Below are 27,578 nucleotides of genomic sequence, written 5' to 3' on the forward strand. Positions count from 1 at the left end.
CAAAGGAATTTTCCCTATTCTTGCATGCAGCAAGCATCACATCTAAACTGACCCATAATTTTACTGAAGTATATTGTTTTGCTCAGTTGCCAACAATGCATTGTAGCCTGTAGGGTGAACAAAGTGAAGCAAGACCATTGGTTTTAACATTTTGTTTGGCTCCCCCCCCCTTTGTCTCCTTTGATGTTGGGTTGAATTTGGAATGTTCAGTTTTAATACCAGTTTGACACACCCACACCCCTGATGTGTATTTTGTGGAGTTAGGAAATTTATAAGATGCACCATAATATGATACCTTTCTTGAACACTGATAGATCTCAATGAAACATGACTCAATAAAGATTTTTTAAAAATTTTATGTAGACTTTCTCGATATAAATGTGTCTCTGAGATACAATGTGCTGTTAGAAGCAAACCATTTTATCTAATTGGAAGGTCCTCCTCCAGATGTAAAAGAAAATAGTTGAGGATCCAACTTTTGGTAGGTTAACTCATTGGGGGGGGGGGATGTATTGATGTCAGTGTGTACGTGGTTCTGAATTAGTTTTGACAATCAGTCACCCTATAAAGGCTGCTCACTTGTGATCTCTTTCTGTCTCAGACATTCTTTCTCGCTTTATATATATTACCGCACAGACGTGAGAGGCTGTGCTGGGATCTTTGATTCTCTCTTCCAATCAGTCGGCATTTCTGCTTTGTGAGTGAGATTCTTTTGATCTTAATACTGATAGAATGCAGAGCTGTTACATTAAGACTGCACAGAAAAATAAGGTGTGTTGAAATAGTTTCAAAGTGAGACATCACATGACCTAGTCTTGGTTTCATGCAAGGTTAATTTTAGACCCACGATTCTTTAAATGTATTGACGCACACAAACTGTTATTTAGAGCTCCACTTAATGTAGACCTTGTCTTCTGGTATGTCTGCTCACTACACACGCCACATTTCTGAACAGGGTCTGCACAGCTTCAGTGTTCTTTATAGCTCTGAAACTCCACTGGTTTTAAGTAAATATGTAGCTGTACAATTAATGAGGTGTAATATTCAAAACACAGCTCATTATCTTTTGTGTAGATAATTCATCTTAGTTCATCATATTTAAATTCTCTAGATACAGTGCTTTAAAATGGTGTGGAGATGATAGTTTATGCAGGAAAATTGGAGCTACTCCATCCATCGCTCAGTGATGTTGAGGTATAGCCCCAGTCAAGCACTGTTAGCTTTGTAACATGTTTTGGGAAGAGAACCTTGCTGTGCCAAATATTCTCAATTTGTAGGTTAAGAATAGCTGTGTTAGCAGGGTAGAAATACTTCCAGAAAATCACTTTGTCTGGATATTCACCCTTCTCCAGTGTTGCTTGGTGCCATTGGTTTCCCCAGTCTTCCCTTTTCACTGCTGGATTATTCCCAATCTGGGATCATACAGTGAGCAGGATAACATCACAATTCAGCCAAAAAGATTTTGGCATGCAATAACCACACAGGCCTGGTTCACACATAACACTGAGCCAAACCATGGCTTTGAGCTAACAAGTCAACGGGCAGCCTCCCAGAGAAGATTTCATGGCTGCTTTCCTTTCCCCTAGTCATTTCGCTCTTGTGCTGTGCTGAGTTAAGATGTGGTTTGGCTTAGCATGTCACCTGTGAGTTAGCTCTTTGCAGAGAAACTGTGAGCTTTCACAAAGACTTGATCACAGTGACTGTGCTTTCCTCTCCAGGAGCCTACACATTTGCCCATTCATGCTAAGCCATGGTTTGGCTTTGAGCTATGTGCAAACAAGGGGCAAGTGAAACCCATTGATACCAAGAGCAAGTCTGGGCAATGTAATTGAAAGCTCTAACTGCAGGGAATTTAAAAAAACAATTGATTAGAAAAACTGAGGCATTTCTTTACCCTGCTGAAATTTGTGAATAGTTTTGGCTTACTATAATTCCTATCCAAATTTGTAATACTAGCTCCTTCTCCTTGACTAATACAATTCAGTAGGGTTCTGAAACTGACCAATTCCAAAGCAGCTATTCATCTGGCCAATTCCTTTCCTAAGGACTGCAAGAGAAATAGAGCTGCAATGCCTCTTTTTTCCCTTTTCCATTGCACGTTGTGTTGACAACTGCACATCCTTTAACATGTTGAAGTTAGTTTATTTATTAATGTGCAATTCTTTTAAAAGTGATGTTGCATGCCTTTGGTAGGAGGCTCCACTCAACAGCCAAGCTGCCACTTTCTGCAATAACTTCAGCTTCCAGACCAATCTTAAGGGCAGCCCCACACAGAGCACATTACAGCAGTCTAATCTTGAGGTTATGTCCAGGAATGGCCCTACCTGCCACACTAGCAGAAGCACAGAAAGCGTTCTTTAAACTATGGTAGCCACTTCTGTCTCCTACAGCAAAGATGGATCCAGGAACACCAATTCTTCCAGATTCCTGGACCTGGAAACCACCCAGCCACTCACAATACCTCAATTTTTCCTGGATTCAGCCTCACCATGTTATCTCTCATCCAGCCCACCACCAACTCAGGACTTGCACTGCCTCATCTGCCTCCGATGTAACAGAGCAATGCTGCTAATTTAAAACAAGCTTCTCAAACTGATTTCAAAGCTACACTGGCTATTTTGGGGTTGTAGGATACAGAAGAGGACATAGTTTGTCATCCTGGGACAGTCTCACCAAAATAATGCTGTTGCAACAGCCATGAAATCTTCTCTGGGATGCTGTCTGAATTCCATCTTTCAGAAGTCTGCAAGATCAGTCAGACTGTAGTCCATCACCAAATATTAGAACCCCAAATGACAGTCCTTCAGTGCCATCTGAAACTCTCTGAAAAGCTGCCTACCCTTAATATCTGCCACTGTGTGCTTTTGTGTCACAGCTTTAGGTATTAATGGCACTGATTCCAGTACCCTTTTAGTGACATAATCGATCTTCAGTTCAGTCCCATAGGGTGTTATTGATATGACAGTCTTATATAAGTGTTGTCAGAGAATATGGGAAAGGTTTTCCCCACAGGATTGTGTAGGACAGTAGGCCTCTTAGAGGCACCTGCGCCACCTAGAATGGTTTTAGATTTGCATGGCACAAAGCCTGCTTTTTTGACAGATCTTTGAAAGAGGGTAATATGGGGAAGTTTTTTTGGGTTTTTTTGCATTTTGATATGTACGGCACAAAAGCTTTTCCTCATGGTAGCACCCCATGCATAAGTGGTAGCATTTAAAAGTATTTTGTCAAGCATGTCAGCCCAAACACATGCAGTTTCCCCTTTAATCTGGAGTAAAGCCACAGGGTGGAACTTTCCAGGGACATTTATTGGGGGATGTAGCATCTGAGCTTTTCCTTTGAAAGGTCAAATATTGCTGGGAATTCCAATATAAATGTAATGAATGAAGTTAGACTAACTTGGTATAAGACTGCTTCATATGTTTAAAAGATTCAAAAACCTAAATAAAGAAGGGTGGTTTCTCTATATGGTGCCTTCCATCACTTCGCTATAGACTGCAGATACACCCAGATAGGATTCTTTCTCAGAACTTCCTTTTTCTTACAAGCTCACAGTTCATGAAGGCAAATATTTTTGAGATGATGGTATAAATCCTTTTTTAGGTAGCGTGTTTAGTATAATATGATTTTTTAATTTAAAAATATTCATAGGTGTTATATGAATTTTTAAATCCATCTATAGATTTCAGGCGAAGTCTTGAATTCAAGCTCTTACCTTGGTGATATCGGTGACAGGTGATTACATGACAAGGCAAGGGTATGGGCTGTTGTAAAAGAGAAACAGAGCTATGCCACTCATCTGTGCCCAGCATGGAAAGCAGACTGGACTCTGTGGCCAGCACGGAAATAAAGTGAGTTGCTGGATGAGGGTCAGAACTCTTCTCCTAGTCCCCTGCAGACTAGTAAAATATTTTGTAGGCTAGTAACCTTTGTAGAAGGGACGCGGGTGGCTCTGTGGGTAAAACCTCAGCACCTAGGACTTGCCGATCGCATGGTCGGCGGTTTGAATCCCCGCGGCAGGGTGCGCTCCCGTTGTTCAGTCCCAGCGCCTGCAAACCTAGCAGTTCGAAAGCACCTCCGGGTGCAAGTAGATAAATAGGGACCACTTACCAGCGGGAAGGTAAATGGCGTTCCGTGTGCTGCGCTGGCTCGCCAGAGCAGCTTCGTCATGCTGGCCATGTGACCCGGAAGTGTCTGTGGACAGCGCTGGCTCCCGGCCTATAGAGTGTGATGAGCGCACAACCCTAGAGTCTGGCAAGACTGGCCCGTACGAGCAGGGGTACCTTTACCTTTACCTAACCTTTGTAGACTCATTTTGAAGACATGCTTAGACCTCTTTGTGCGTGCGTGTTTCTATCTCACCCCTGTGTAGTCAGTGTGTGCAAAGCCCAATAACCAAGTTGTAGAAAGAAAGTGATGTGCGCATGAAGATCTTCAATGCCAAGTTTTCAATCTAACATGAATAGTTTGAGTTGTCTTTTAATGGAAACACTGACTCGCTCCATCTTGACTGATGATGCCAAGTATTCTACTTTTTGTTCCATGTGTGGACTGTTAACTGAACAGTGTTCACTGAATTCTCCTTCAGAAAAGAGCACTCCAAGAACACATTTGTAGCATTTCAAATACTAAAACATATTCTCAATTTTAATTCATCTCAGTTCTTCCTATCTTACTCTGCAACAAGTTCTCTCTCTACCAACACTGATATTTTCATCAAAATGTTATAACTGGCTGGCACAAAGACTCCTCTGTGGAAATGCAAATAAAGCACTTTTCAGGTGTCCTAGTTCTTGATGGCACTAGAGATCAGCAGCTGCTTTAAGGACCTTCCTCCTGTGTTTCTATGGCAACTCCATATGCATTTAAAAATAAATAAATTCAGCTTCATAGCGAAACAATTGAAATCTAAATCAAATGCAGGTCTGATCCTAGTAGTAATAGTAAAATGCATTTTCTTCCCCTCTTTCGCAGCCCCCATTCAGCCTCCCTTCAAAGCTTGTCTCTGTTCAGAAGCAGCATTTGTCATCAGAGAAGCCCCCTCCCCTTTCCACATTTATTTCCATGGTAACCCTTTTAAGGCATTCTGCAGCCTGAAAACTACTTTTGCTCTTTCATCATGCAAGCTGGCATTGTGAAGGGCTCAGTGTATTCCTCCAGCTCCTGAATGAATATCAGAATAAGCAGCATTTTGGATAGACTGTTTGTTTTTTAAAAGGGGGACCCTAATGAAGCAACCGAGAGGCAACCTTCCTATGACCTAGTTGTCAGCACATTGCTTGCTATGGAAAAGCAGTCTTCGTTAATTGATTAATTGATTAACTTTGTGGGTAGGTGTTTTCGGAATGATCGTTCTGTGAAATCAACAGGGCAATTCCCTGAATCCAGTTCAAGGAAAAAATGGGCAGATGGCTGGATGTGCTATGCTGGTGAATTGCGGGTAAGCTCTCATGCTGCGATCAACTGCAAATCTCATTTTTCTTGTATACTCTTTAATGTATATCCAAGATTTGTTTAGAAAATGGTGTCTGAATAGGTTCTCATGTTACAAATTTGTCTTTTAATGTCCCCCCCCCAAAAAGATACATTTATTTGTGTTTGTCATCTCAGATTTTGTGTGCACAAAATGACATTTGATGCTATACATCTTATTGCTGCTCTTCCTGCTTTAATGACCTGGGTTGACTTTATTATTATTTTTAAAAAGGTCATCTAGAAATTAAGAATATTTTCTTCAAACACTTTTAACATTTTTATTAAATGCAAAAAATGCAAAGGGTGAAATTCATACAATTTCATATGTTGAATTTTCATCATATTTAAAATACATTTTATTTTCTGTTAGTCTATCCGCATCACAAAGTGATGTGTCAGCAGTCTTATTTTTAAAAAATATATACCTTTGTTTGTTTGAAAGCATGAACTGACACTGACTGGTTCCCTGGTGGATGTTTTATACCTGTTTTATCTGTTAATAGTATTTCATTTTGTGAAACTGGGACAATGTGTGGTCGACTTGCGTTACGGCAATAAAAACCTACCTTAAAAATGTGAAGTACATAATGATTGGAGAATCACCATGACAACATGGTTTCCATTTCACGTTTTCTTACTATGCTGTGGAAACCTTTACACATGCCTTCTTAAACAGATAAAAGTAATGGCAATGCGTAATGTGAGAACACTATTCTGTCCTTGGCATAATGCTTACAAACTCATTATTGAATATTAAGCTGTATCGTTCTCTACAAATCTTCATGTAATCTACCCAGTTCATTCATTTCCCCTCCTTTGTATACTCGAATTCTTCTATTATTACAACTGCACATTTTATCGGGAAACAAAATCACGTCAGCATGCACAAACAGGGCTATTCCTTATTTTGTATATGCTGAGAATGATAGTGGTGTCTCTATTGATATGAATAAACACACGTAATGTAAAATAACTTTATTAGAAAGGGCTCCTGCCAACATGAGCGCAGATGCTGAAATGCTATGCTTGGCCAGCCTTCCTCAAAATACTCCTGTTAGTTTCTGTGGTTTGCCTTCTGGATCCCTGTGCTCAAAGTATCAGATCCCTCCAGAGGTGGTTCCACTGCCCCCGATGCTTCTACTCTGTATCCTTGAAGCTTGACCTTTCCTTCTCTGCATTCCCTGTTTCCATTCAGCATGGCTTCCTGCGATGGAATTAGAGCATTCTTTTAGAATCTGCTTTTGTGTCTATAAATATGTGTGTTGGGGTTTTTATTTTATTTTATTAAGAATGAATTCAACCGTACACATTTGCTCCATTTCAAAAAACCATTTGGCGTAGAGACAAAAAATAAGTTATATGTACTAATAAAGGCATATTGATAGGTTAGGCATCCCTGATAGCCTAACCTATCTCTGGACTTCTGAGAACAGGACAGGATTTCTGGGGACAGCTTAGGAGAAAGTTATAATAACAGCTGCATGATTGAGCAATTAGGAATATAAAGCGTGAGGTTTGATGGTTTTGCACCAGAGATGCTATGCCATCATAGACAGATGGCTTGGATGACTATTTAAAATTGGGGTGTCAGAAATGTTTCTAGATGTGCCATTTTTTTGGAGAAGTCTTACAGCTTAGTTTAATTCCCTAGAGGAGTAAAAAGAAATTTTTAAAAAGCTGCATCTGCAACTGAATTCGTTGTTATGGAAGTGACAGTGAGTTTATTACCATACTTTTCTATTAGGAGGGAGGACATGCAAATTGCAGAGACAGAGTTTTGACCAGGGGTCAGCAAACTTTTTCAGCAGGGGGCCGGTCCACTGTCCCTCACACCTTGTGGGGAGCCGGACTATATTTTGGGGGGGAAACATATGAATTCCTATGTTCCACAAATAACCCAGAGATGCATTTTAAATAAAAGCACACATTCTACTAATGTAAAAACACCAGGCAGGCCCCACAAATAATCCAGAGATGGATTTTAAATAAAAGGACACATTCTACTCATATAAAAACACGCTGATTCACAGACCCGTCCGCGGGCTGGATTTAGAAGGCGATGGGGCCTTAGTTTGCCTACCCATGGTTTTGACCCTCAGCAGCTACTAATCTTCCTTGCTGGTTTCTAGCAAAACTTTAAAAGTTTCTACAATTATTTTTTTTAAAAATGCTAGGGATTTCTTAAACACCAAAACAGAGCCCTAATTTCCACCCCATGATCAGAATGGAATTCTGTTCACATAATCAAGCATTTTTGACTCTCCCTTCCCTTTGCAGACCTTTACACTCCTTGGAAATTCATTTCTGAGGGTTGGAAGACCCTCTGTAGCAGAATGATATGTAGCTGGGGAAACTTCCAAAAATTGGGAACCCCCTTGCTTGAATTAAAGCGCCTTCTGCTCATACAACAACACATTTTGGCTCAAAGTTCAAAATAAAAAAAGGTAAAGGTAAAGGACCCCTGACAGTCCAGTCGCGAACAACTCTGGGGTTGCAGCGCCCATCTCACCTAACTGGCCAAGGAAGCCAATGTTTTGTCTGCAGACAGTTTTTCCAGGTCATGCGACTAGCATGACTAAGCCACTTCTGGCACAACCAGAGCAGTGCACGGAAACGCTGTTTACCTTCCCGCCGGACTGGTACCTATTTATCTACTTGCACTTTGATGTGCTTTCGAACTGCTGGGTTGGCAGCAGCTGGGACTGAGCAATGGGAGCTCACTCCGTCGCAGGGATTCAAAACGCTGACCTTCTGATCGGCAAGTCCTAGGTTCAGTGGTTTAGACCACAGTGCCACCTGCATCCCCGGCAAGTTCAAAATATGTAGGTGCTAAAACTAATGAATTGGTTATAAGTGTTTAGGCATGAATTCAGCTGGTGTTGCCCTTGCACAAATATACGACTGTTAGATTGCTATCAGAGCAATCAGTCATAGTAAACACCCATGTTCCTATGCAAAGCTCATTCATACAAACATTTCAGGTCAAGTTTGTACTGCTCAGATTGCACGCAAGAGATCCTACCAATACTTTTATGTAGTGCTTCGACAGTACTTCAACAGAATCTAGACCTCCAGCTTTGACTTACTGATGGAAGATCCAGTATAGGTTTGAATTACTGATGGAGCAGCAGCATAAAGTTGACTCTTCACTCCTTGCTGCCCCTTTAGTGCTTAGTGTTGCTACCTAATTGTGACTCTATATTTCAAGACCCAGGGAAATACATGTGTAGTGTATGCTAGAATGGCACTATTTCATACTTCAGATTTGGCTATGGCACATTTGCTAAAAGCTACTTCAACTGTGTAGAAAGCTGAGAAACCTCATCTGTAATTGCTTGAATATCTCAATAATTTGAGAAGAGATTTCTCAGGCCTCTTCCCAATGAATTGTTTTTAATACTAGAAATGCAATGTGCTAGCACAAATTCTCAGGTTATACAGAATCCAGATGACATTCTCTAACTTACTATACTTATTGCAGAGGTAGCAAAGCATCTTTTTCAGCTAGTGCTTTGTTGGTAAATTATACCTTCCCATACTTGGACAGCAAGCAAAGTAGACATGCTTTCCTGCTAGTTAGAAAACACTTCAGGTGCATATGTGGATGGAGTTGAAGCTTTGATTCTCATTAGTGCAGTGGTTTGCAATGAGATTCTGTGTCAAGTAATCAGTAGAAATGTCAGAGAATTCATTTTAAAGACAGACATCGACTAAATAATGGTCAACAATGGATTCAGATCCTTTTCTTGAGCGTGATTATGTTTCTCCAGCACCATTTCTCTTCCCCTCACCAAACCAATCAAGGATCTCAGAAATGAGCAAGAGGACATCACATTGCTATAGCAGCAATTCCTGTTTAGCTATATACTGTTATTACTGAGGGCATATGAAGCTGCATTTCCCCCATTGTAAAGGAGAAGAATATTTTCCTGGCTGAACCAACTTGCTCAACATATTCCATTGCCAAGAGGGGCTATGAACCCACCTTTGCAGTGTAGTGCAGGAAGACTGAGTGTGGTGCTCATTTGCCTTCTTCCTTCCCTCTCCCACAGCAAACATTTTCACCTCATCTCTGTCTGTGTGTCCAGAGGGTGAAAACTTCTCCCATTGTATGGGGAAAGGAAGGGAAAGGAGCAAGGCAAGACACCTCACCATTACTGAGGCAACTGGGCACGCTGCATTTCCCATGCTGCACTGTAAGGAGTAGGGGAGTTCATTGTCTTTCACAGTGTTCAAAGTCATAGGAGTATCATGCAGTTGCTTCAGCTAGAAGGTGAGCCATTTTTGCTGGGCGAGAGAGAGTTTTGCTGAACATCCATGTGAACATCAGTTTTGGCTCAGGTCGGCTATTTAGGTAAACCCAACCTCTTCAGATTTTACAGGAGCTATCTTGTGGTGTTGTTTAGTCATTTAGTCGTGTCCGACTCTTCGTGACCCCATGGACCAGAGCACGCCAGGCACTCCTGTCTTCCACTGCCCCCTGCAGTTTGGTCAAACTCATGTTCGTAGCTTTGAGAACACTGTCCAACCATCTCGTCCTCTGTTGTCCCCTTCTCCTTGTGCTCTCAATCGTTCCCAACATCAGGGTCTTTTCCAGGGAGTCTTTTCTTCTCACGAGGTAGCCAAAGTATTGGAGCCTCAGCTTCACGATCTGTCCTTCCAGTGAGCACTCAGGGCTGATTTCCTTAAGAATGGATAGGTTTGATCTTCTTGCAGTCCATGGGACTCTCAAGAGTCTCCTCCAGCACCATAATTCAAAAGCATCGATTCTTCGGCGATCAGCCTTCTTTATGGTCCAGCTCTCACTTCCATACATCACTACTGGGAAAACCATGGCTTTAACTATACGGACCTTTGTTGGCAAGGTGATGTCTCTGCTTTTTAAGATGCTGTCTAGGTTTGTCATTGCTTTTCTCCCAAGAAGCAGGCGTCTTTTAATTTCGTGACTGCTGTCACCATCTGCAGTGATCATGGAGCCCAAGAAAGTAAAATCTCACTGCCTCCATTTCTTCCCCTTCTATTTGCCAGGAGATGATGGGACCAGTGGCCATGATCTTCGTTTTTTTGATGTTGAGCTTCAGACCATATTTTGCGCTCTCCTCTTTCACCCTCATTAAAAGGTTTTTTAATTCCTCCTCACTTTCTGCCATCAAGGTTGTGTCATCTGCATATCTGAGGTTGTTGATATTTCTTCCAGCGATCTTAATTCTGGCTTGGGATTCATCCAGCCCAGCCTTTCGCATGATGAATTCTGCATGTAAGTTAAAGAAGCAGGGAGACAATATACAGCCTTGTGTACTCCTTTCCCAATTTTGAACCAATCAGTTGTTCCATATCCAGTTCTAACTGTAGCTTCTTGTCCCACATAGAGATTTCTCAGGAGACATCTAGGAAGCTATCTAGGAAGGCTTTTTAGTAAACTACAGCTCTTGGTGTGTCTTGCAAGAACTGCTTTTGAATCTGTGAATTATTTAGGCTATGTGTTTTTAACTGAATTACATAGCATAGACGTGCCATTCTCTGCTCTCCTTGGAAAGATGCCTTTGTCAGATTGATGCTTCACTGATGTTGGAGGCAAATATTGCTCAGTTGCTATTTACATGATGTTGTTTTGCTGCCGCCTTTGTTATATTAGATTTGTTAGAGCTGTTTTAGTTATTTTGAATCTGTTCCTTGTTTTGTTGTTGGAGCGCTGACAGTCTCAGGCATATGTACACTATTCTCTGCTGACGTGTTTCTTGTCTGCATTGGCACCATCATAGTAGTGGTGGGGCTTGCACATCCCTTTGTTGAGGAACTAGATGAATAGGACAAGATATTTGTACCATCCTTTTAGCAAAGAAAACTCATCATTTAGAAATACTCTTCACTGGATATATGTAACAATTGGAGCAGCCCTACATATTTCCCAGAAGAACGTGTAAGCAACTGAAAGATCACTGATGTATCCATATTTCCCTTTGCCTGGAATGCGCCTAGTGATGCCACATGAGGCCTTTTCATGTGTTCTGGCAGTGTGATGCATGATCAGTGGAGGAAGCATCTCTGCATCAGTCCGCCTAGCAATGCACACATTTGCTTGCGTTTCTGCAACCTGTCTACATGTCGTGCTTGTTTCCTCATAATTGGGAACACTGTGCGTTTTCATAGGTTTGCAGCTGTACAAAAGCATGAATGTGTGACGGTCCCATATTCTTCTTCATGTTACTTTGAACACATTGAGTACTACCGAACAACTGAAAAGGGGGGACAGTAATAATAATACTGTAAAACATTTTATACTTTCCCACATCAATAATGGCAGGTCAGTTCACAATGAGACAATAAATCGAAGATTAAAATATATTAAAATACATCACAAAGTAAAATACATCACAAAGTAGATTTGCCAGTTGTCACTTAGACTCAGCATTAACAGACCACAAATTGCAGATAGCTATTTTGCAGTTGAAAGAATGAAATGAAACAAAAATCTAGTGAGCAAAAATAACCTGATGGTTTTGCTAATACAGGGTCCCTCCCAATACTGAAATTTGGTTTGAATGAAGAATTCTATTGTAGGTAATAGAATAGGTTGTGGGGTGTGTGGGTGGGTGTGGTACCCATGGCAGCTTTCTAGTTTGTAAATGTGCTTGTGGACACAAAAAAGCTTTCCATCCCTGTCTTATGGTATACTGTTAGCAAGCATAGTTAGCTCAAGATGTAAGCTAGCATTCTGAATCTGCAGCTAATCCCTATATCTGATCTAAAATGTCTTGGTGCTGTGACACAAAATGTCTAGACGTTGTAGTTCACTCCTCTTTTCAGTAACTTGTATACTCTCTTTTGCGTGTAGAGAATTTGGCTCTTACTCACCAACCTGAATCTAAGTAATTTAGTTTCTTTTCCATGCAGGTTGGATGAGTTCTCATTTGAAGGGAAAAAAATCCTGACTGCCAAGGCTTTAGTTATGTGTGTTGGATTTACTTTACCTCCTTCTTAAATCTTGTCATTCTCTACGGTGAGCTCATTAACTGTGGTCATAAGATGGTATGAGTCATGAACCATCACCTTGTAAAAGATGACACATGTGGCTTGGTTCTAGCTTGCTGCGTAATTTGTGGGCACTACTTAACCAAGTTTATAATTTCTATAGGAACTTCGGTGGGTCCATAGGAACATCACAGTATCCAATGGCGATTTGGGGGTGTTTTGCATCAGGGTGAAGTGCATAGCACCTAGTGCCTCTACCCGTCCCTGTGCTGATCCATGTGGGGGCGAGCCATTGAGGTGATGGCAGGTCGCCAGTACCTTCTGTACCCTGAGAGGTTTATAGGAGATGGTTTAACCCCTTCCATCCCCTTTTTTCAGCTTGTGCCTCTCTCTGATGTTGAGAGAGCCATTGCCATGGCGCAGGACAGGAACCAGAAGCCCAGAGTTCCCTATTCTCAGACTGTATTGTTGTTGCAGACTGTTTATTTTCTATAAGCCACTTGGAATGCACATGTATTTGTGGAAAATAGACATAGAAAGCTGCCTTATATTGAGCTGGGATAGCTCAGTTGGCAGAGATGGGCCTTGGCCCAGTATACCTGAAGGAGCGTCTCCACCCCCTTTGTTCAACCTGGACACTGAGGTCCAACGCCAAGGGCCTTCTAGCGGTTCTCTCACTGTGAGAAGTGAAGTTACAGGGAACCAGGCAGAGGTCCTTCTAGGTAGTGGTGCCCGCCCTGAGGAACACCCTCCAATCAGATGTCAAAGAAATAAACAACTATCTGATATTTAGAAGACATCTGAAGGCAGCCCTGTTTATGGAAGTTGTTAATGACTGTTGTTTTAATGTATTTTAAATCTTTTGTTGGAAGCCCCCCAGAGTGGCTGGGGAGATGGGAGGGAGGGAGGGAAATAAATAAATAAATGAATGAATGAATGAATGTTGGGCAAAAGTTTCCTGCTTTGTAGGGGCCTTGGCTAGATTACCATTGGTGTCCCTTCTAATTCTGCAATGCTATGATTCTATGAATTATTGGCCTATCTAACTCAGTATTGTCTACACCAGGGGTTGTCAACCTGGTCCCTACAGCTCACTAGTGGGTGTTTCAGGATTCTAGGTGGGTGGTAGGGGGTTCTACAGCACAAGCTGAATCCTCCTCCCATCGTGCACTGGTGGGCGGTAAGGAAATTTTACCATCAAGAAAGATGCATCAGTGGGCGGTAGGTATAAAAGGTTGACTACTACTGGTCTACACACATCCATGTTTTCAGACATGAGGCATTTCCCGCCCTGCTTGCAGATTTCAGAGATTGATCCTGGGATCTTCTACATGCTACATGCAAAAGAAATGGTGTACTACTGAGAGATTGCCCTTCCCCAAGTCTCTGGAGTGTTGCTAATTGAGTTTAACTTCATAGCTCTGGTTCTGCCTCATTATATTGAAATACATAGAGCTTTTATTGTTGCTTTCTTTTAGCCTGATCGTGTTCCCCACATTTGGAAAAGCACATTAAGTGCAAATTAGGTAGTTTGGCATTAAAGAACAAACAGAATGAAATTCTCCGCCATCTTTCTACTTCATGCATCTGATAAAGTAGGCATATGTTGGTACCACAATAAATCTGTTATTCTTTAAAGTGCCAAAAGGCTCCTAATAAATACATTTGGAATCAGATTGCCATCTAATATAAACTAACAGAACTTTGGGCACTTTAGGTAAATGTTGGATTTGTTTTTAATTTGATCTCTTTTGAGTATTATTGTTTTTTGTTTTCATGTTTCCTTTTCCGGGTACACAAAGAAAAGCTGTTTGCCCCAGCTATGTTATCTTCAGGTCTTCTTTTGTTCTCACCCAGTTTACTCAGTGAATAGGAAATGTACTTGCTTTTTCTCTAAGTAATTTCTTTGTATTCATGGAATATTACCATGCCAGTGGTTTTCGTTTCAAGACGCATAATCAGTCTTTAGAGACAAAGTCAGATAGTTTCTGCCAAAGGATGTATGTTTTTCCTCTATATTCCAATCCAACTCCTTCCCTTTAGTAAACCCTTAGTCACAGCTGCCTTCCAAATATGGTGATGAATGTACAGTGTTGATATTAGAGGTACCTTGGATGCCTTTGTCAAATGATTATGTTTGATAGTTACATTGTACTTTGGCTTGATAGTTCTGGAGCTTTGATGCACCTTCATGCAAAAATCAACTGTCTAATTAACTGCAGACCTCATTTATTTTGAGCTGTTTTTGTGCTCTGGACAACATACTTAAAATCACAACAATGGATTTCTGCAGTCAGAAGTGTGGTATGTAAACTCAGTATGGAAGGCCAGAGCAGCTGCTAGATTTCTCAATGGCACAGATGATTATGAAGAGAAGAAATTTAGGCCTGAATAACAAAATACATTCATACTATGAGCAGATTATTCCTCCACATTAAAATGAAGACTGGGATCATATTGCTTAGGTAGTAATAACATACAGAGAAACAATGTATCTTCAGGATATAAAATTATATGTTTATAATCACCACACTGGTCTGAGTAGGGGGAAGGTTTCAGGGGTGCAATTCTTAGCTGGGTTTAGTTTCTGTTGGAAGAAGGACACCAGTCACAGTCATCAAACATTTTTCTTTGCCATTCCAAAATACACCTACAAAATCTCATCAGTTACAATCCCTTGCAAAGTTATATTTTTAATAAATGTAAGCATACTGACATTCTACTGCAGAGAGCAGAACAGTGTCCCCAAATTTGGAAACAGTTCCTGGAAATAAGTGTCCAAAAGCACAGTCGTTTTAAATCACAGTAGTTTTAATTGTTTCTTTTCATATACACACATAAATTGTATCAAGGTGTATGATGGGTTTTACTACTTGAAATACACAGTACTTGTTTCTGTTTTCTTGTTTAACGGGAACATTTTATTGATACATTCTAGTAAATTCTTCTCTCACTTAATCTTTGTGAGTCTGGGCATGCTTACAATCCATTCTGGAGGTCTGGTTGTAAACCGAAACAGATTGTAACCCAAGGCGCGCTTTCGCCAGTGGGGCCTCCAAAAAAAAAAAAAAAAGTTGCAATCCCCTAATAATGGGTTGTAATCCCCCCAAAGGGACACGCACTTCAGGGTTTGATGTGGTGGTAATCCGGTTGCAAACCAAGGTACCACTGTAAAGGTAAAGGTAAAGTGACCCCTGACCATTAGGTCCAGTCGTGGCCGACTCTGGGGTTGTGGTGCTCATCTCGCTTTATTGGCCGAGGTACAGCTTCCGGGTCATATGGCCAGCATGACTAAGCCGCTTCTGGTGAACCAGAGCAGCGCACGGAAATGCCATTTACCTTCCTGCCGGAGCGGTACCTATTTATCTACTTGCACTTTGACGTGCTTTTGAACTGCTAGGTTGGCTGGAGCAGGGACTGAGCAATGGGAGCTCACCCTGCCGTGGGGATTCGAACCACCGACCTTCTGATCGGCAAGTCCTAGGCTCTGTGGTTTAACCCACAGCGCCACCCGCGTCCCATAAGGTACCACTGTACTTTCCCTTTATACATCTTAAACTAGGTCAACTTTTTTATCAGTAAGGATAATTTTGCTCTGTCAATAGCTGAGATTACAATATTGGTGCTTTTATGAAAGGTATTATGATACTGATGCATGCCAAAAGACTTCTTGCTTGGTCTATAATTATCCTATCTCACTAGGCAACAGTGGTGCTTCTCTTGAGCCTCCTATTTTCTCTGTCTAGCTGATCTCGAAAGCTGAAGGTTTCCTTACAAAAATATTAGTTTCCTACTTTAGTGTATTGTGTAAGCCATGTTTTGTTTTAAAACAAATGGTTTTTAAACAGCATTTGCTTCTCCTTAACATGAAATAGCATCCTTTTATTTATTAAGCAAAGTTCTTCAGGGATACAAAGCGGGTTGATTTTTATCAGTCTTTGCTATGACAACTGCAGTTCATGTGTTTTTACAAAAGCTCAGTTCCTGTAAAATGCAAAGGTAGTGCATAGAGCAAAGCAGAAGTAGAAACGAGATGTCTCTTTGGGAGCGGGTGAAGTGAAAGTTCACAGTGGAGCATGCATTTTATATCTGGAAACAACTGAAGCGCACGTAAGTATTGCTTGCTGGCTTGCTTTCACCATTAAAGGTGCAACTACAGATTGTACTGGAATGCTTTTATTGACCACCCCTCCCTCAACCCCACAATCTTCTTGATATCTGGGTGCTCACGGTGTACTTAGTAAGTGCTGCAAGCACTTGAAAACACCCTGACCTTCTCCCATATCGACCTGCCCATCTGTGGGGGAGGAGAGACCTGGTGGTGATTCAGCTTGCTAAGACTCTCTTTGTGACAACCCAAACGCCCTTCTGTCTTGAGATATGCCTTTCACCTCCTCTTATGAGTTTTAGGCAGCAGCTGAGGACATGTCTTTTTGTCCAGGCATTTACTTGCTTTTCCTTTAGTGGCTGTTGTTATTTATGTGTCATTTCCTGGCTATGAAGAGTATTTTAATACATGCGTTGCTTCAGTGATAATGGCATCTGCCATGATGTTGCTTTGCAGTGAAGGGCAGACAAACACCTATTTGAAGTAAATCAATAATGGCACAATCCTGTACATGCCTACTCAGCAGGAAACCTATTTGAATTCAATGGGACTTACTCTCAGGTGTGTAAAGGATTGCAGTTGAAGACTATCAAGCAGTGGTTGCTCTATGCAACAAATTTTTAGTTAGAAAATTTACTGTGAACAACTCTTGGCAGTTATCATTTTCTGCTTCTGCTAATTCCTTCAGTGGGATATGTAATGTGGACAAGTACTTGCAACAACTATATTTAAATTTACATTTATTATACACATTTTTAAAGCCTTGAAGTTGCAGTCATTGCTAGAGTAAAATGTAACTATGTGATCTGCCCTAACAACATATGCTGAAATTTGAATATGTTACTGGGAATAGTGTAGGAGCAGCTATATGATAGCACAATGGTGGGTGATGTATATTTTTGAAACCCATGTTTCCTCACAGAGCTATCAGTCTCAGAGGGTTTTTAACAGTCAGTTCCTCTTTCCAGGGAACTTTGGGAATGAAGTTCTGTGAATGGAATAGGGGTTTCCTAAGAATGTGCAGAACACACTTTTCCATGAATTTTTGGAAGAAGCAATGACTGTTTAAAGTGGTTTGATAGTGTTTTCAATGTGTAGTGCAGATGGGGCCTCACTGAACTAAGTGGTCAACTTCTGTTGCGTTATTAATTGATTGTTTATAGTTACCTTGTTTGAACTGGAATTGCTTTTAAAAAAAAAGTTTCAATTTAAAAATCTAACCAGTCCTAAAGAGTTTCTTCATTTGGAAACAAAATATTAATTCCTAAGATGATTTGGTTCCCATTGACAGATTCACTCTTGCTTCTTGTTTTCAGATGTGTGGTCTAAGTGTGAGTGTCCAAGTTAGCTGAATTAAAGAGCAACATCCCAAATAGGTGACATTTCAATAGCTTAGGCCAGGCTACATAGTGTTTGTAAGTGAGGAGTTACTTGCTATTGTGCGACATAGTTACATGTCTTTGATAAGGCCAGTTTGTCTTAACTGTGGCTGTTGGTTCCTGTGGCTAGATAGCATATGATATGAACTAGATAATATTGTTGAATGGGCTGATTAGATGGGATAGTACCTTATCAGCACAGGTGGCACCAAGCATTTAATTTCATTTCTGTCCACCTCTTTCTCCAAGAAGCTCAAGATAGCATACATAGTTCTCCTGCTCCCCATTTTATCCTTACAACAGCCCTATGAGGCAGCTTAGGCTGCAAGGCAGTGAGTGACTGGCCCAAGGTCACCCAGTGAGCTTCATGGCCAAGTGGTCTCCCAGGTCCACTGCACCACGCTGGCTCTCAGAGGGGTCTCATACAAGGTAGAATGACAGCCCTCAGTTTTTACATGGAGGCAGCCATGTTTTCCCTAATACAGCTTCTTCTGAGAGCAGCAGAATGTCATCAGGTGCCGTTGCTCCCAGGGGAACTTGCTCAATTCCTTTCAATGCACACAGCAGCAAGGAGCCCAGTGCACTAACCACACAAGACTGTGAGCGACTGGGTAACTTCTGGAGCTCTGTAAAAGCAGTGAGGAATGGACAAAGGCAGTGCTGCAGCCCTCATACCACCTTGTAATGGTATCCACAGGACGAAAGTGGACTCATGATCCAGTCTGAATCGTGATTTTCCTGGATTGAAATAAGGCTTTGGAATAAGGTTCTGCAAATTCTTCCTCCATCCCTGGTTGCAATATTCAAAATATACATGTGTATATTTATGTACATGTTTAATTGTCTTATTTTTGAACTGATTTTCACTGGTTTTACTAGCATAATAGTAGGGCTATATTGCATATCCCCTTTGAACTCCTAATTCAGGACTGGAATTTAACAGCACCCGCCCTATGGAACGTTCTCCCACCAGATGTCAAAGAGAACAACAACTCCCAGACTTTTAGAAGACATCTGAAGGCAGCCCTGTTTAGGGATGCTTTTAATGTTTGACGAACTACTGTATTTTAATATTTTGTTGGAAGCCGCACAGAGTGGCTGGGGAAACCCAGCCAGATGGGTGGGGGTATAAATAATAAATTATTATTATTATTATTATTATTATTATTATTATTATTATTATGGTGGCACTCAGTCTTGGCATGATGGATGAATTGCTATACAAATATTTATTAACTGATGTTGTACTCCCAATACATTTCACAATAATAGTGCATGAACTCTTAAATATATGTTTTTAAACATTAATTTAACTAAAATGATTGTAAACTTGGATCCAATGACCTTTTGTGCTGAAATAAAATAAAAGAGAACACTTAAGCAAACAAGATTGTATTGGCATTTAGTTCAGAGTAGAAATTGTCTTATTGAGATTTGAATAAAACCCTTACCAATTCTTGCAGTAAGCTTCATGATTGAAATACCAAAGCCATCAAAATGATTTACTTTTGTGTTTGTCTAAAGTTCTGGTGGTGATCAAAGTGTATCATTGTCTTCACTGACTGGTTCTTGTTATTTTAGCTGAATGATTTAAGTGAACTTGTGTCCCCACCCCACCCCCCAAACAATTATTTGCCAAAAGGCCATAGGGCAGTTTGCAACATAGAACATGATAAACAATATATGAACATGATAAACAACGTATGCCAATACTTAATATAACAGCTGTACAATACAAAAAAATTAAAACAGTAATGTAAATACAAGTCAAAATAATAAGCAATACATAGTAAAAAATAATAGTAGATAATATATAATACATAATGAAAGCATACTAAGTAAGCAGTAATGTAAAATTATTTGCACCAGCACCCCAACAATAAATTCCACAAACCCAGTAAAACAGCATGAATTATTCCATGTTTTTTTCAGGTTCAGGCTAATACACCTTTCTTAACAACAAACTCCTACAACTTAATAGAGGGGGAAATCAACAGCAGTTTATGTGAAGTTCAGAAACATTGCAACAGATGCATATACAGTATTTCTCTTTGATGAACTAACTCTTCATCCCTTCCAGAAAAGGCAGGTTTTTCCAGCTGTCAGATGGGAACTTTCCTCTCCTCTCCTAGTCTCTCTACATGAGAGACCTCCGCTTCCCTTCCCCTCAGGGTCCTTCCACAATCTGCCACTTTTAGGGTTTGTGCTATACTTGTCCCATAGGCAGCCCAGAAGAGAAGGGGCAATAATTCTGTTATTGCTGTGCTCCTGCTATTTGTCTCATGCATTTTAGCTTGTGAACCTGTGGACAGGATTGGGAATTTTTATTTCTGTACTGCGCCTATATTTCTAGTGCAGTTAATATAATGTCACCATAAGGGGTTTTTTTTGGGGGGGGGGTAGTGGAAGAGTGTACCGTGTAGCTTGCTTGTATTGCATGATGTTGGGTTTTTCTTTTTTAAAAGCACTGCTTGTTTCTCGTTTTCACTTATGACGTAGGTGGTGGCTTTTGATAAGGAAGTGGCTTTTTAATCATCAACTAGGAGTTCACTGAACCGTGTTCTTTGCATTCTCTGAGAAAGATTGTTAGCTGATGTGGATTGATGAGGTCCATTTAAAACAACTGAGCTGTTAGCTTGCACCATCCCAGAAAATGCCGCTTTTATCAGTTTGTGATATATGGATGCATTGCCAAAGCAAGTATTAGAAATAAACAATGCTTTTAAAAGTAGAAGGATGAAAGAATGATTTTACCTCTATTGAACCACTATTTCACAAACACCCTGTGATGATTCAGTCTTGAGAATAAGCAGTCCAGGGATGGTTGCTCAAACCCTTCCACTCAGCCTGCAGCTCTGCTGAGTGACCACACTGACCCAGTTCCAAGGCCCCTCTCTCCCCCACTCTTTCATCTGGCAGGTGCTGTGTGCTGTGGCTGCTCTCATGAAGCCAGGAGTGGACACACAACTCCTTTGGTCTCCTCTCTTCCTCACCTTCTACCTGCATTTCAACCTGGATATGCAAGTGCGATTCTTTTTAGTCTTTGACTAACAAGTGTGTAACCCTTGAGAATGAGAGAGAGAGAGACAGAGAGACAGAGGCAGAGAGATAAATGATGCTAAGTAATGACCACTGTAATATCTAAGTCATGAATTCACATGGTGCATTGAAGTTACTTTTTTGTGAATGGGAACTTTGCAAGTTGTGGTTTCAGAGTTCACAGAAGGGTGGGTGTGAACATCTATGTTTGTTTGTTTGTTTGTGTGACATTACACTGCTTGCATGAACCAGGGTATTAGTTTCATGGATACTTTAGTGGAGATTCCTACATTGCAGGGAATTGGACTAGATCACCCTTGGTGTGCCTTCCAACTCTATGATTCTGGTTTTTTTGTTGTCATTGGTTGACCACTTAACACTAGTATTGACTCTTTGAGATCAGCAGACAGACCATATAGAGCTGTAGTGTTATTTTCAACCTGGTCATTTTAAGGGGCCATATGGGTTTGTTTTCAGTTTTCTCGAAATTGAAGTAAAAATATGGATAGCATTACTTTTTGAGTTGCTCATGAACATTAACCATACTGGGTTAAGGAAGAGGGCAGATCCTCAGAACTTCTGAAATGCAACACTGATGGCGCATATATTCATAATGGTGTTTTTCTTTTCCTTCTGGTACTTTGAATGAGCAAACACACCAACTCAGTTGGTTAAATGACCAATCAGCTCCTGATAATACCTAACTAGTAGCTATTACTAATGCCTGCTAGTGTGTTATATAATATTTTGAATTTTTCAGCACCTGGACATCAGAGGTGGGGGCTGACATGGCCCCTGTCATCACACAAAATGTTTTTACAATTATATGGGTATCCCCACAGTCATTCAAGGTTAGAATATTTTAATAAATTTAGAGCAAGGGTGAGGAATCTTGGCCCTCCAGACATTGCCGGACTACAACTCCCATCATCCCTGACAATTGGTCATGCTGACTAGGGCTGATGGGAATTGCAATCCAACATCACGCCTTCCGGGTCACAGTTTCTACAGCCCTGATTTGGATTATTTGTTTATTTCTAAAATGTATACACTACTTGATTGTAGAAGAACCTCAATGCAGATTATGTAATACTCTTCTTGAAAAATTGTTCATGAAAGCTGTTATCTTTCTGTCATCAGCCATCCTTTGCATGATGACAGTAGGGATGGATGGATTTAAACTGATGACTTTGAAGTAGATGTGTCAATCATTAGATCAGTTCATGTGACAAGAGTCTTCTGCTTACTCATTAGCAAAAGGAGGAAGTAAATACAAATTCATTTCTTTATTCCAGGTTGCCCTCATTCTTCTTTTCAAGTCAAATGTCACATTGACTCAAGGACAGTGCTGGAAACATGTAGTGAGTTGCAGCGTGTGGATCCCATTCAGTGCACTCTTCAACCTGGAAGAAAGCCCAAAACCAAATGCCATTTGGCCAAAAAGCATCCTCTGCCAAAACCCCAAGGTTTGTAATTTATTGGTGTTATTTTTAAAACTATGTTGAACGAAGCATGGCCACCCTATCAGGCCTTCTGAGAGGCTATATGAGCTAGAGGGCTTCCATGTATGGATTGCTATAACTAGGTGAGATACTGCTTTTGTTTGTTACTGTGTTGGTATTTTTGTGGTGTTATATTGTGAACCTCCCTGTGATCCTTGGATGAAGGGCAGTAAATTTTTAAATAATAATTATAGTAATAATAGTGAGGGCTGAACTTCACAAGGCAATTCAGAAAATAGCATAAGTGGTGCAAGTTTTGATCTGAAGCACATTGCAGTGGCACAGAGGTTCATTACTTCAACTGGGTTGCTATCAATGGAACAGAAAGGTACTGTTTGGGTTTCACTTGATTTTTATTGCCATCTCTGCAGTGCACCATTGGCCCACTGTTCACCTCGAAGGCATGTTCTGTATGATAGACTAATTTTCTGCCATTCTCTTCCATTAAAAAAATGCAGGGATAGGGACATTTGCACATGGCAGGTGGGCCAGGACAATCATGAAGAATGGCTGCTTCTGAACGAAAAAAGTATAGCATACTAAATTTAATTGAAATAACGTGTTAGCAGTTGGAATCCAGTCTAAGGGTAATAAATATATATTAAAAAAACATGTTCATTCCAAAAAGATTTCTCTGGGATCTGTTGTATGAAAAATGTATGACTGCATACACAGTATACCTTTATAGCATATTCAAAACACATCTTTCCCCTTCAAAGAATTCTGAGCACTGTAGTTTGTTAAGGGTTTGCTAAGAATTGCAAGGCAGTGAGGGATAAACTGCAGTGCCCAGAATTGTTTGAGGGAAGGAATGTGCTTTGAAGGTATAGCGTGTATGCAGTCTAAATCTCACAATCTGTAAGATGTATTAAATTGTTTTCTATGCCTGTGTATATAGAAAAAGATGGGTTGGAGCATTAATAATCAAATTATATCCTTTAACAGGATACAGCCTGGAACCCCTTCCATCCACTCACAACCACACATTTCTTTCACTGTCTCCAGGTCTGGCATGTTCTTTCTTAGACTAGAGGTTGAATTAATGATGTGTCTCTGCTGAAAAAAAATTGGAACTTTACCTCTTGTCTATCATGTGACCACCTTCTGCCCAGGGGTTGCCATTTTTGGCCCTTACCTGGGATCATGCTTATTTGGGACTAATAACCATCTCCCTCTGAACCTGGAAACCAGACTCCTTGATGGATTCTAACCCCCAAATGATGTATTGTAAGTTGATGTTCTTTAATGAACTCCTCTAAGGCAGAAATCAGTGTTCCAACATATATTTTAATGGGTTATCTGACAAACTGCAATGCAAAATGTTTCTCCTGGACATTGATATTTATATCCTTACTTTGTTGTCCATTGCAGGTGATATATTCATACCTTAGCACTTACAATGCCAGTAAGTGTTAAAACATAAGTTTTCCAAACCTTTTCTTCTTCATTTTAGCCACTTTCGTCCCATTCCACACACCCCACTCTTCACCTGCTTCAAGTTAAGAGGAAGTTGACAACATTTTATGTTTTACTTGGTGTTTTCTACTCAGTTAAACATTTTATTTAAATTCCTGTCTGTTTTGCATATGTTTCTTTGTAAAGTGTCATATATGTTGATGATATTATACAAAAATACAGTGCATTTTTTTTAATGTTGAACCCAACATGCTTTAGAGAGAGGTTCAACATTTTAAACTTTACCCCTTTCCTCATTAAGCAGTCTGAACCTGAGTGTGTTTTGCCAGCAACTGTTGAAGGATGTGAACAACTGGAATTAATTGCCCCTTTTTTACAGTGTCTAGTTTAAAGGCTGGTTAAGTTAAGTTGCTTCTGGCTGTATGGAACAGTGAGATGACATGAACCCTGTTGCTATGGGTTACCGCTTGCATGCTTGAAAAACTACTATTTACTTGTGAACAATATGAGGACCTCGCATGGCTTGCTGCATTTTCCAAAAGACTGCTGCAGTAGGACTAATGCTCTTTCCCACCCCCACCAAAAGAGTAGAAAGCAGTACTTGGTAAGTGCTTTCTTACAGTAGCATGTTTAGTGCAGCAGCAAAAGAGGAAGGAAATTTCTGCAGCTTATACCTTAAAGAGGTGGGGGAAGGAAAAAGAAAGGAATACGGACAATTCTTGATTTGCTTTCTGAATTTCCAGAAGAATAAGCATGAGAGAAGATCTTTAAAAATCTTTATTAACTCTTATCAGTTTTGTTCAGTGCTTTAATCCAAAAGAACTCAAAAGTTCTGGATCACAACTACCGAAAATGCTCATTTCAAGACTGAGGGTTGTGGTAGAGCTTTTGCAAAATGCAGTGTCTCTGTGTGCTATGCATCCTGTTTAGCAACAAGGAAGTGGTTACGTTCCGTCAGTCTTTGAAAGATCTACCAAAATGCAAAAGAGAAGCCCAGTGAGTCTTGGCTTAAAACAAATTGTTCTTATATATAAAAACAGTCTGGCGCTACATTGGTGTTACTATAATAAAGCAGTGGACTTTTCAGCTTTGTAGAGGTGGAGCAATTGGCTTGGTTGCTGAAAGACGGACCATTCCTCTCTCTCACTCTGTTTGTTTCAGTACCTCCAAAACCTGTTCATCTCCAGCCTGCCGGGCACGAGAAGATTCCTCCAGCACCATCTAGGCCTTTGCCAGCAGATCCCAAGTCAACAAGAAGCCCAGTGCCTGAAGAAGAAGCAACACAGACCTCACCAGACATTAACAGACTCATTGAAAAATTCGAAAGTATTAGGTAAGTACTTTTGGTTACTTTTGCTATCCTCCTCTCTTCTTTAAATAACTGGAAGGGAAAATACGTTGTAACAATGCAGAATGAAAGTATAATAACTCACCAATGTGAAATACATAAAATGGTGTGTCTATTTTAATACCAACAGCAATTAAGCCAAGTCCATCTAAAACCTAGTGGAGAGTTTTGAAATGTGTCTGATAATTGATGATGGTTTACAAGTAAATCACTCAGTGATGACACATTTTTGACAACAGAGGATTACAGTAAAAATGATGTTGGGCTGCCAGCCCAGATTCCAAAAGGATAAACACATAACCATACACTAAGAGACACAATTCAGTCCTGGCATAGGTGTGCTTGGACAACAAGTGATTTATTTAGGTTGGACGGATTTTCTCTAGACATGATTGATTTTAAAACTGGTTAACTTGTCAGAAAACCGAGAACTTATAGGACTGTTTTTTGGTGTTAAAAATGTTGAGTAAGCATGCTATAGATTACTTTTATAATTTCATTCTCTTGGGATGTTGCAGTCTGTTATGAAGATAAATATATCTGGCTAGTCTTTTAGCAAACCGTAAATTCTTTATTCATTATTTAGGAGTGACTTTGCTGAAGGCCATGACTTCCTCAATATGGTTCCCTTAAAATTTTAATAGGACGAATTTGTGGGTTTCATTTCCTTTAAAAACTGAATTTTATTATGGTTTAATATAATGTGAATATTTATGGCAGCCACCTGTTATATTTCAAAGATATTTTAAAGAAATTTCTGTGCCCGGTTGTAGTTTTAAATAAATGAAAAGAAGAAGCTTACAGAGACAGCCAAAAGCATTTGAGGCCATGAAGCAGAAAGTTCAGCTGACATACTTGGTAGTGGTAAGCAATGCTTGACAATTGGCTGGCTTTTTAAGGACAGACCCAGAATTTACCACTTGAGGCAGGCCACCTCACTCAATCTGAAGTTAGACATAGCCTCTGGTCTGAAAGAGGTTAAACCAAGGGCACCAGCTTCAAAGTGGATTTGTATGTGATGCCAACAACCCAGTGCCTTTGTCTTTATCTTCATTTGCAGGAGGCCCATCCATGTTGTTCAAAGAAACCAGTTCAACTTAGCTTTTAAAATGGAACCTGAGACAGACTCTTCCAAACAGTGTTGCCCAAGCATCGGTGATGCAGTAGGTTCCACTGCATCTTCTACCAATGAAAATAAAGAGCTGGATGAGAACGAACCTGGCATGTTGTGTAGCACTGAACTGTCTAACACAGACATAATGAAAATGAAAGAACTAAATATAGATGACGGCACAAGCGCTGAAGATTGTGCTGATGTGCAGGTCAGCAAAGCCCCCACGGAAGAGCTTGTACCTAAGGACTCATCCGTGGAGCTGAACAGTAATGGTAAAATTCCCAATAGGGACAGTGGGATTGACAGCCCTTCTTGTAGTGTGGCGGGAGAGACTTTCCTGAATGAAGACGGTGCGGAGCAGAAAAAGGTCAATGTGACAGGGAACCCAGCGGAGGTGGAGACGGACAAAAAGGGTGCCAGGTTTTCCGCTGGAGAGCAGAAAAGAGACTCTGCTCAGGATGAAGACAGTGACATAGATGAGGGAAGCAGTGAGGAGCAAGAGACAGCAGAGGTGCCAAAACTGGAATGTGTGGACATTAATAAGGTAAATATTATATTTTGTATTGGTTTGATAACAGGATGCAGTGGGGAAGAATGATCTTCAAAATTTGCTGAGCATGCGAAACTGCATGATTTTGAGTCAGATAGTCTGTGACACTTGCCCCCCAGTAGCTGAGTACTGCTTGGCAGTGGCTCTCTAAGGCCTTCAGTCAGACGCCTGTCACTTCTATGCAAAGCGTTGTTTTGTTGCTGAAGAGTGAGCTCCCTTGTCTTTCTTATTTTTCTCTTTTCTTCAGTCCTAGTCTATGGTGGATATGTAGTCAGTTTGAGTTTCAGACCCAGCCTTCTTTCTTTCTGAGGTCTCCAACTTCCCCTTGGTTTGTTATTGTTTTCTGGGAGGTGTTGATGTTGGCCTTTTACTTTTTTATATAATAATTTTTATTAGTTTTCAATTACAGTCCAATAATAGCCTCATGATAACAATACCAACTTAAAATACACGTATTAATGCCTATCGTTCAAATACCGAAATATATACAGTGGTACCTCAGGTTACATACGCTTCAGGTTACAGACTCTGCTAACCCAGAAATAGTGCTTCAGGTTAAGAACTTTACATCAGGATGAGAACAGAAATCGTGCTCCGGCGGCGCGGCATCAGCAGGAGGCCCCATTAGCTAAAGTGGTGCTTCAGGTTAAGAACAATTTCAGGTTAAGAATGGAC

At 40.5% G+C, this 27,578-nt stretch overlaps 1 protein-coding gene across 3 annotated transcripts in view; it reads left to right on the top strand.

Annotated features, from left to right (window-relative positions):
* The window catches only part of FGD3 (FYVE, RhoGEF and PH domain containing 3), a 104,914-nt gene that overhangs the window by 27,585 nt on the left and 49,751 nt on the right, over positions 1-27,578 (top strand). The window contains exons 1-4 of one of the 3 annotated variants that reach the window (XM_083421087.1): positions 16,442-16,557; positions 22,269-22,439; positions 25,053-25,224; positions 26,300-26,897. In XM_083421087.1, the coding sequence (XP_083277213.1) occupies positions 26,349-26,897 (549 nt within the window). In that variant the 5' untranslated portion in view covers positions 16,442-16,557; positions 22,269-22,439; positions 25,053-25,224; positions 26,300-26,348. Of the gene's footprint in view, positions 1-16,441; positions 16,558-22,268; positions 22,440-24,012; positions 24,888-25,052; positions 25,225-26,299; positions 26,898-27,578 lie in introns of those variants that run through there. The other 2 variants (XM_083421086.1, XM_083421088.1) reach the window with 2 other exon arrangements.

The sequence above is a fragment of the Podarcis tiliguerta genome, assembly GCF_965153285.1.
Source record: "Podarcis tiliguerta genome assembly, chromosome: 2".
In the NCBI taxonomy this organism is placed as follows: Eukaryota; Metazoa; Chordata; class Lepidosauria; order Squamata; family Lacertidae; genus Podarcis; species Podarcis tiliguerta.